Source organism: Corvus moneduloides, chromosome 5 (assembly GCF_009650955.1).
Source record: "Corvus moneduloides isolate bCorMon1 chromosome 5, bCorMon1.pri, whole genome shotgun sequence".
NCBI classification, from domain to species: Eukaryota; Metazoa; Chordata; class Aves; order Passeriformes; family Corvidae; genus Corvus; species Corvus moneduloides.
Genome location: NC_045480.1, coordinates 13,224,359 through 13,234,392, shown reverse-complemented (window position 1 = coordinate 13,234,392; position 10,034 = coordinate 13,224,359). Strand labels below are relative to the sequence as shown.

At 42.6% G+C, this 10,034-nt stretch overlaps 1 protein-coding gene across 1 annotated transcript; it reads right to left on the bottom strand.

Moving 5' to 3' along the window:
- Nucleotides 1–7,575: 7,575 nt before the first annotated feature.
- On the bottom strand, nucleotides 7,576–9,655 carry DRD5 (dopamine receptor D5). The gene has a single exon (XM_032109932.1). The coding sequence runs from the start codon at nucleotides 9,638–9,640 to the stop codon at nucleotides 8,183–8,185; it is 1,458 nt and encodes a 485-aa protein (XP_031965823.1). The 5' UTR covers nucleotides 9,641–9,655; the 3' UTR covers nucleotides 7,576–8,182.
- Nucleotides 9,656–10,034: the final 379 nt, after the last annotated feature.

The window sequence follows — 10,034 nt, the reverse complement described above, 5'->3', positions numbered from 1 at the left end:
ATTTAGCAGAAAGCAGAGCCCCCACATGCTTTGTACTTACACGTTGGCAGATTTAGGCTTGAATCACTAAGCATCACCTCCATATCATCATGTTACAAGTCATCACAGATCAGCTTTTCACAATAAATATATGCATTTAATACACAACACCAGATTTTGACTATGTTCCTTATACACTTTAATTGCACAGATTAAAGAAATCACAGTACTGACATACTGAGGGCCATTCTACCTGAGATTTCAAATAGGCACCTTCAGAAATTTTCTGGAAGACAGACTTGCTTCCAGCAATCCAGCAGAATAAACCTCTAAAATGCTCTACCATCATACAGAGAAAACAGCACCATACAGTGCAGCACAGCCCTCTCTGCTCTCCTCTCCTTGAGAAAGTATTCCTTGCAGGATAATGTAGGGTGTTGCTGAGGAAGTTATTTTCCATTGTACCACAATGGAATAAATGTGACAGCTCTTCATCTGCTGCACACAGTAGACAGACACTTGAGTTGCACCTGTTTAATGATAAAATGCAGTAGCACTACTGAAGTTATTCAGAAGTGGCAGGAGGGGATTGCACAGAGCAGGAGAGTCTGTGGATCCTGGGAGGTGGACAGGACTCTCAGCCCTTCTCCATCGGCTTCCTCATCTCTGTACAGCCTCCCTGAGGCCCACAAGCCCTTAGGAATAGTCCCTGCCCTGGCCCCATCCTGACCCCTTACAGTCCCCTTTCAGCTACTTGCTCCAAAACCTACTCACCTCTATTTTCATCCCTGCCTCAGCCACTGGGCACCCTATCAGTTCTTCCTGGTCCCTTGCTCTCTTCAATTACCACCACATTTGTGGATTGATGGACTCTCAGCTGGTTTCTAATTCCTTCTTAAATTCTCTCCCTCCCTTCTACCCACCTGTTTTCTTTCCCATGCTCAGACAGAGCTGTGCTATTGCCAGGATTTTCAGTCCTGCCACTTCATCCAGTGCTGCTGAGCTGGTCCTGAAATTTGCACTTTTATATCTCATTTGACCTATGAAACCCTGACTATCTAGAAATATTATTTTTTAAGAGAGAGAGATTATTTGAATTATCAAATTGTTTAATACAGAAAATACTTCTACCTAAGAAACCATTTAACATTCAGATACCATCTTACCTCAGTTGAATGTTTGGAGATTACGCAAAACATTTTATCTTCTGATGAAGCAGAAATTCTTTGCAGACTGTGAAGAAGTTTGCATCTTTGTTTTACTGAACCAGAAAGACAAAAGTGTTAATATACATTGTTGAGAGACTTTCAGAAATACTTATAAATAACCTCCTTTTCTTGCTGTCTCAGAATGCTTATAGATAAAGATTGATTAGCAAATCATTATAAAGCTGCTTTGAATATAAAATAGTTGAAAGAAATTTGCACTGGTAAGTTTCATCTGGGAACACTATGTACTAGTATTTTATTCTTATTTATTAATGAAAGATAATAAAATTTTAAGACCCAATTTGTTTCTTCTGGGCGAATTTGTACATTTTGCATTTATAGAGAGAAAATTATATTTAATTACCCTATAAATATGATTGAATAGCTTTTTTAATATAAATAAAAGAACCTATATATGCAAGCATATAAAAATCAAATGTATATACTTTTCACAATGAAAATATTCAGCCTTTATTTCTATAAAAGCCAAAAAATTAAACCTCTTGTAGAAAAAATTCCATTACCTCTATGTCTAATACTGACCCATTCTCACTTTGTATTCGCAAGCAAAATCCCCAAGAGCTTTTAAAAAAATCTATTTACTATTTCCCTCTAAATTATGGGTTTGGTGAATAATCTTGTTTTGAGAATGGAAATGTTGCTCAGGAAGAAAACCACAACTAACAACAGCAACAAAAAGACTGATAAGATTCCCTTTGGGCAGAGAAATAATGTAGTTTAAGTGTAGCTTGAGGTAGTTCCAGATTTGGTAACAAGGTACCAAGGAGCAAACTCCATGCCAGGAGCTTCTGTTCATCAAAGGAGACTAATTATATCAGGTCAACAGAGAAAGCAAAATGTCAAGGCCAAAGGATAGAAACTTAGTTTTTTAATTTTACTGAAGATCTTTCAGATTGGAAAAATTAGGTCAGAGGTTAAAAGCAAGCACACTGAACTTCCTGGTTAATATTTTATTCATGGGACATTTTCAAAACTGCATCAGGTGAGCTGCAGACCAGACTTCCCCAATTCCTCAGAAGAAACCAAGCTCAGGCTGTAGTCAAGGCTCATCTCAGCTATGCGATTACCAGGGCCTCTGGAAAAACCATACGAGATTAGGATTGGATCTCTTCAATTCAATATTGGGCCCCTAAACTATGACCTACGTGCAGCTCAGACACCAAAGCCCCGAGCAGCTCTCGCAGCCACATCCGTTCAAGCCACAGCCAGGCCCCAGCTACCCTGGAGAGGCCAAGCCAAGCAGATCTCATTTGAAACCACTTTTTTCAGAGCATAACCCCAGAAAAGAAAATGTGGTTTCCCTTTTATGTAGCAACCTAAAAACATCCGCTGTTTAAAAAGTTCAGATTTCCTATGCATCACATTCAGATTTGCAGCATCTATCTTGGGAGCAAGGGGTCTACCGAAGAGCAGGCATTTGTGGAGGGTGAGGTTCTTGTGTGTCAGGAGTGGCCCCCTGCCCTGCAGTCCCCTGCACCAGCTGGCTGACACCAGACCGATTTCATGCAAACTGAACCCATCTGTATGTGCTTTTGCCACTTCTTTCCTTGTTTCAGACCTCCCTCATACTGTGAATCAGCAGATTAATAGTAGAAGGTTCAGAGCTTTCCAGCTTCTTTTGCTAGCAATGAGAGTGCAGTACTCAATACAAACAAGTATCTGCTGTTAACTGCAGGGAATAATTCACAGGAAGAAATTTTTTTCACAGACTGGAAATTTTTATTAATTTTTTATGATTACTGCATAGTATTTGGCAAATCTCATAAATGTGACTGTGATGGCTATGATATAAAGATTAAGTCCATAAAAGTATTTATCCTCCTTAAATAACTATCTGTCCACTATAAATATTACTGACTGTTATCTCCACTTACAAGAACTGATTAGACACAAAACAATACAAAATCATCTTGCAAATTTTCTATTAAGCTAAACTATCCTTAGTTAGTTAGGGAGAGATAGCAGGTCCTCTGAGAAAAACCATTCATTATCTGCTTCAGATGATATTATTTGTATTTCCACTCTTGACACATCTAATGTATTAACTGTTCACTACCATCAACTGCAACAATACCACTGCAACAATAAACAAAAGGCTGAAGAGACACATCTTTGATGCCCCATTAACAGGAATATCCTCATTTATAGTTTATTTTGTGTACATCATTGCTTTTAAACCATAAGTATACCCTTACCTTTGAAAACAGTTTAAACTTGGAGGGGTAAAATTCTGTCAATAAACACATAGTGCACTATGTAGTTAACAAGGCACTCTAAATGCAGTAGTGGTTGCTGATCTATGATCAAAGTGGAGATTCTCTGTGTGGACTTCATGAAGCTTCTGAGAAGTTTGAAAAGTCTTACAAAGTTTGAAAACAAATACATCTGAGTAAAAAAAAATACTTCTGCAGTGCAGCAGGTGAAATATTTTGTTCAGTGTGCCAACTTAACATGGCTATCTCCACTATCGGAGAATACCAATGGCAATATTCGTAAGAAGCCAGAAGAAATAAATTCGTTCCTCTGTAACACAAGCACACATTCAACCCTGAGATCTTCTGCTGAACTACTGAATATTTTAAAGAACTTATGAATTCAATTAAACAGTAGTGAAGATGGCCTCAGAGAAAAGAAAAATCTCTGCATAATTATTAACACCGACATAGGTGTGTACCCTGCCTTCTGTGTGACAGTGATAAAAATGCCCTCCTTATTAAGAGTGGCAATTTCAGCACATAGAAACAGCTGAGGAACTTGTGACCTCTCAAACCTCCAGTATGATACATGTTCTGAACACTGCCTCCAGTCCTGTCAGTCTTGAATGTTGAGTTTATACATGATTGACTCCTAAATGGTGTAAGATTGTGCTTAGTGACATTGCTACAATAAGCCCTTCTAATTTTAAAGCCTTTTTTGTTACATGTTACAAAAATGCAGGAGTTCTCGGTAGGGAGCCTCCCTGCAGACACACATCAGATGTGGCTGGCAAAAGTGAAAAATACAATGAAAGCAAAGCAATAAAGTATCAGACTCACCAAAAATTACTGCAGTAATTTTTCTCCATTTGGAAAGTGTTTTACTTGTGTTCACCTCTCAGAAAGACACCTACATTTCTTTAGCTTAGGGAAAAAAACAAACAAACAAAAAAACCAAACCAAAAACAAAAACCAAGATCCATTGTTAAAGCAGAGCTGCTAAAATCTTTTTAAGGGTTTGAAGAGTGAAAGAGTCTTTATGGTGTTCTCCTTTATGGTGTCCCAGCTTCTTAAAAATTATGATACCTTCACATGTTCTGTTCTTCCACAGAAGACTTAAAATTACTTATCTGTAATTACACACAAAGATACTAAGATTACAAATACACCAACCCTCCTTAGGTATGGTGCTATCCAGGACTAACAGATCCAGCTGGCTAAGAGGTAATTTAAAAGTGAAACAAATTGCAAGGTAGGATTTCTAAAATTAATACAAAACAGAAACTGAAAACAGTCTGGGACCTTGAAGATCAGCCATCACTCAGGACTAGATTAAGTTAAAGTCAAACTGTATCATACATTCAAACCATTTAGGTACAAAAAGAAAAATGCAGATGAGAGGCACAGAACCACGGGCACAGATGAGTTCAAGAGAGACACCATGAGGATATGAGGATTATAAAAACCCACTTGCACTTCCAGTGAACTCTGCTCTATGTAAAGGCAGATGCATTAGTCCTTAAGAGGGAAACCATTTAAAAAGTAGGGCAGCAGTTTCACCCAAGAGAAACAAGTTAGAACAATCCTTTTGGGGATGTTTTCATTAAAACAGGCTTCCCCTTTTTATAGTTCAAGGCAAGATACACATTTCTTTTTAAAGTTTATTTTACTAATTCCAAATACTCTAGCTTTGTCAGTGGTAAGTAATTAAGACATATTAAAATGCAACAAATTGTCCCTATGAGTTAAGAAAAGATTTTCTTTCAGATCCATAAGGTCAAGCTCTGCTTCCAGCAAAAAAAAAAATACCTTCTGTCTGTCTTTTGAAGCAGAAATGTTCCCTTTCTGATGCTCCTAGGCTCTGAAAGAGGAAGCCCCCTGACAGACACATATTTCAAGATGAGAGATTACATCATAGAGCCACCATCAGAAATCATTTACCAAATGAAGTCATGAAATGAAAACTACTAATGGAAAGTGAAAATTTGGCAAGTTTTCTGTACTGCCCTAATCATGCTCACAAAATCTAAAGGCTGGCTAAAAAACACCTTCCTTCAGATCTAAGAAAAAGACTGTTTCTAATAGCTGTTCTATAAACCCACCAACGGAGATGGTTTCTTGCATCCCAGAGCCAGCCCACTCACTTATCCCATAAACCCAGGCAGGTAAAGCCTCAATGAGGAGAACACTGACCAAGGTGATGCACTAACATCTTGTACACATCTACCCCTCTGCCACACCTGCAGTGAGCTGGATCCAAGGGAGCTGTCACACCCCAGCACAGCGATCACTGTGAAGCAGAAAGGCCACACGGGGAGGTGGGGGGGACACCTTCTGTTCTGCTGCTCTGTACTGCTGCTGGAGCAGGATAACCATGCAGCACCACACTGCACAGCCTGCTGGCAGGCAGGTGCTCAGGAAGAGATCATGATTTCCCTTCCCCATCTCCCCAGGCTGCTTCTGATTTAATGCAGGCAAAACGGGATAAAATACAGGCATTGCCCTGGGAGCTGGAACCAGCACCAGATGCCTGCACCTCTTGCATCTGGCTTTTTGCACAAATCCAGCTTAACCTGCTGTACTAGCCTCAACATTAGAGTTGTAACTAGAAAGTGCAAGAAGTCTAAGTTCAGGTTGGGATAATTCATTTCTGCACCATCAGAAACAGTTTCCTTCGTTTTTATTTGAGAAAATTATTTTATTCTGGGCAAGTTTATCTAACCAGCAGGGCTAGAACTGTCTTTAACTCTAACAACATATGAGTGCTTTAGCATAGGAACAGTAACATATATCACCCTTGATGTCAAGTCATTAGTAGGTTGAACCTGGTGATGGTTATGGGCATGAGATTTGTTTTTCAAGCTTCCCTTAGCCACAGACACAATACCCTTTCCTAAAGACAGCTGTAAAGGGATATTCCACTGAGATTTCATACCAACAGCAAAGAAAATGCTCAGGTAGATGTCAATCTTCAGTGACAAGCAGTTGAAAAGGTAATCCAAGATGATATAACTAATTAGTGTCAAAGACTAAATACATAAAACATTGCTTGCAGACCAGATTGCAGCAGAGGCCACCACAGAGAGATTTCAATCACATGCCTCCTGCACTTCTCCCACCCCATATCCCAAGGGGAAGGCAGACAACCCCCAAACCAGTATTAAGGATTTGACTTCCAAGCAGGCTCAATACTAAGCCCATAATATTTGCAAATTCCAGCATCTGGTTAAATTATTTTCCCTGAACCATGCTGTCTACTGCAGATCCCACTTTCCCCCTTTTACAGGAGCCTTCCTCTCCCAGTTAGGCAGGATGGGGAGGCCCCAGGTCACGGCCATTAGGACGGAGGGCTGCAGAATCCACACCTACAATTCAATTTAAATCTGCTCAGCTGATGGCACAGGTATTTCTCAAGGGTAAATTAATTCAAGTGTTGTTCACCTTGTGAGCCAAAACTTGAAATAAATATTGGTATTGCTTTTACTACCTTTGATCATTTATTTTGGAAACGGCATCACTTTTGATTCCTGAGATGAAAGCTTACAACTGTTTCTAATATTGATGTAAATGATTCAATAGAAACAGAACCAAAAATACTCTTTTCAGTTCTAAAGATTACTTTAAAATATTTCGTATATAGTTGAAGTACTTACAGCACCCTTAAATTCCAGTTAATAAGTAACTAAAAAAATACATTAACAGAATTCTTTTCTGCTCTCAGTGTGAATGAGTTCTCTAGTGTCTACTCTTGGACATGATGATTATTAATATCATTTTCAAATACAATTATTGTTTTTAGACACACCCAGCTCCTAATTCTATCACCAAACTCTTTACTAACATTTCTAAAAAGTAAGTTCAAGCACAGAATTAAATGGAAAATTTTAATAGCTTATCCATATGTATCCTTGATATTCTTGGCTGCAGAAAGGGATAGAACCATAATATTAAAGAAAAACAGGTATAATTCTAGCTGTAAGAGCCACATAAACAAGTTCATCTAAGTCAAGAATTCCTATGAGCCTCACTTTTATTCAAAAACTGTATTTTCTATACAGACTATTTACTTTTAAAATAATAGGGTTCAGCTGTTAGTCATTCTAACCATTCATATAGAAATGTTAATTTGAATACTTGTTGTAAACCTTTCAGGGTGACAAATAAAGATAATAAACCCTTGATCAAGATAACCTTTATTTATTCATCTGGGAACAGAGGATATCATAGGCAACAACGCCGCCTAGGAGAACAAGGATTTCACATAAACTGTTTTGGCAGAAACACGCATTTAAATAATCATCCAAATCACCACCTCACTATCTCTATCTTAACAAAAAATCCAAACAAAACAAACAAACAAAAAATAGAGAAAAACATAAGATCTGAACGAACAAACAGCCCAGATTTTTTTTATTTAGTGTCTGTGCCAGCCACATCTGTCCCTGACTTTAGAAGTCATAATACTTAGCAGTGAAAATGGCACCTTTCATTTGCAAACACGTTATAAACATGAACTGACTGCAATTATACCACAATACCTCACCACAGCTAATCAACATGACTGCCTGGTCTGCCCTCAGCCTGGGGAAGTGCTGATTTAAGTTTGTGCTGCCAGCCCCCTGTATGACAGTGTCTACACCCTGCAAAGTACTACCCACAGAAGTGAATTTAGCATAAACTGACTGACCAAACTACAGCACACCATCAAGCACGTTTCTCCACTCAGTGATAATATTTTCTTTTATAATCCAAGAAGAACTGACTAGACCAGGATGCAAATTAATGTAAACCATTTGGAGTGAAAGGTGTTATCTTGCCTAGCGAAATCTCCCCCTCACAGTCCAGCTCACAGGCAGAGTCAGTGGCAACTTCATGGTCAGGGGAGATCTGGGACATCCTATCAAAAGGGTCCTCGCGATTTTCCTCACAGTCAACCACATTTGGGATCATGTTAACATAAGCAGTCACTATCTCCTTATGGTAAAGGGTGTCCTGGTTGTAAGAGATAAGCTCATTGCTTATATTAACAGTCTCCACTGGAGTACCAGAGCAAAAGTGACCGCATCCCAGGAGGCTGGAGAAAACCTTTCTAAAGTCAGCATTGAAGGCATAGATGATGGGGTTAAGAGAAGAGTTGGCCCAACCAAACCAGACAAAGATATTAAAGGTGGTCTCACTGACGCAGGGGAGGCCAGCGTGGGGGTCACTGGGTGGGCTCTCGCAGAAGGGAACCATGCAGTTCAGGATGAAGAACGGCAACCAGCAGCAGACAAAGACACCCATGATGACAGAAAGAGTCTTCAACACCTTAGTTTCTTTCCTGATGGAGGACTTGAGGCTTGTGTGATGGTGGCAGTCAATGTGGCTGCTCCGGCAGCTCTGTGCATGCTCGGCTGCCCTCTCCAAGGAAGAAATACGACGAATCTGCACCTGAGCAATGCGGTAGATTCGAGTGTAGGTAACTATCATGATAGCCACCGGGATATAAAAACTGATCAAGGAGGAGGAAATAGCATAAGTCCTGTTGAGGCTGGAGTCACAGCTCTCTGATGGTCCAGTGAGGGTATCATTGCTGCCAGAGGTCCCATCAGAGGGTCTCACTGCTGATAATGCCACCCATGTGGTACTCATATCTTCTGCCCAGGTGGTGACAGCACCTGCTGCTGCCCAGTCACTGCCAAATCCATCTCCAATATCAGCAGCAGCAACAACATCCCCACCTTTGTGCCAGTTGAGCTGGACAGGGATGAAGGAGATAAGCACAGACAGCGCCCATGCCACGCTGATCATCACCAGAGCCAGCCGCTGGGTCATCTTCCTCTCGTAGCGGAAAGGGCTGGAGATTGCCCAATACCTGTCCACACTGATCACGCACAGGTTGAGGATGGAGGCCGTGGAGCACATGATATCAAAGGCTACCCAGACGTTGCAGAAAGCCCCAAAGGGCCAGTACCCAGCTACCTCTGCCACCGCTTTCCAGGGCATGACCAGCAGGGCAACCAGCAGGTCCGAGACAGCCAGGGACACGATGAAGATGTTGGTAACCTTGCTCCGCAGGTGCCGGTAGCGGACGATGGCCGCGCACACCAGCACGTTCCCAAAGAGCGTCCAGAGGATGAGCAGCGCTAGCAGGCTGCCCGCCGCCACCTGCGCCGCGCCGGGGGAGCCCGCCGGCCCCCGCGGCTCGTCGGGGGGCCCCGTCACCGGCGGCAGTGGGCTCCGGCCGCCCCGCAGCATCGCTGGCGGCTCCCGCCGGCGGCGGGGCGGCTCCGGCCGGGATGCGCCGAGCTGCCAGCGCCGCCCCGCCGCCCGGCCCCATGGGGCCGCTGCCCCCCCGCCCCGCCGCCCCCCCTGCCGGATGGCCCCGCGCCGCCGCCCCGGCGGCCCCGCTCCGCTGCTCAGCGCGCTCCGGGCTCCGCGCCTCGCCACTACCGCCGCGCCAGCCCTGCCGGGGTCCCTGTCCCGCGTTCCGGGGCCCCGCCTGGAGTCTCCGCCCCGCCGCTCAGTGCAAGTACCCCTGCTCGGGATCCCCGCCCCGAGGCTCAGTGCGGATCCCCCGCTCGAGGTCTCCGCCCCGCAGCTCCTTCCAGGGGTTCCCGCTCCGCAGTTCGGCGCGTCCCCCTGGTCGGGG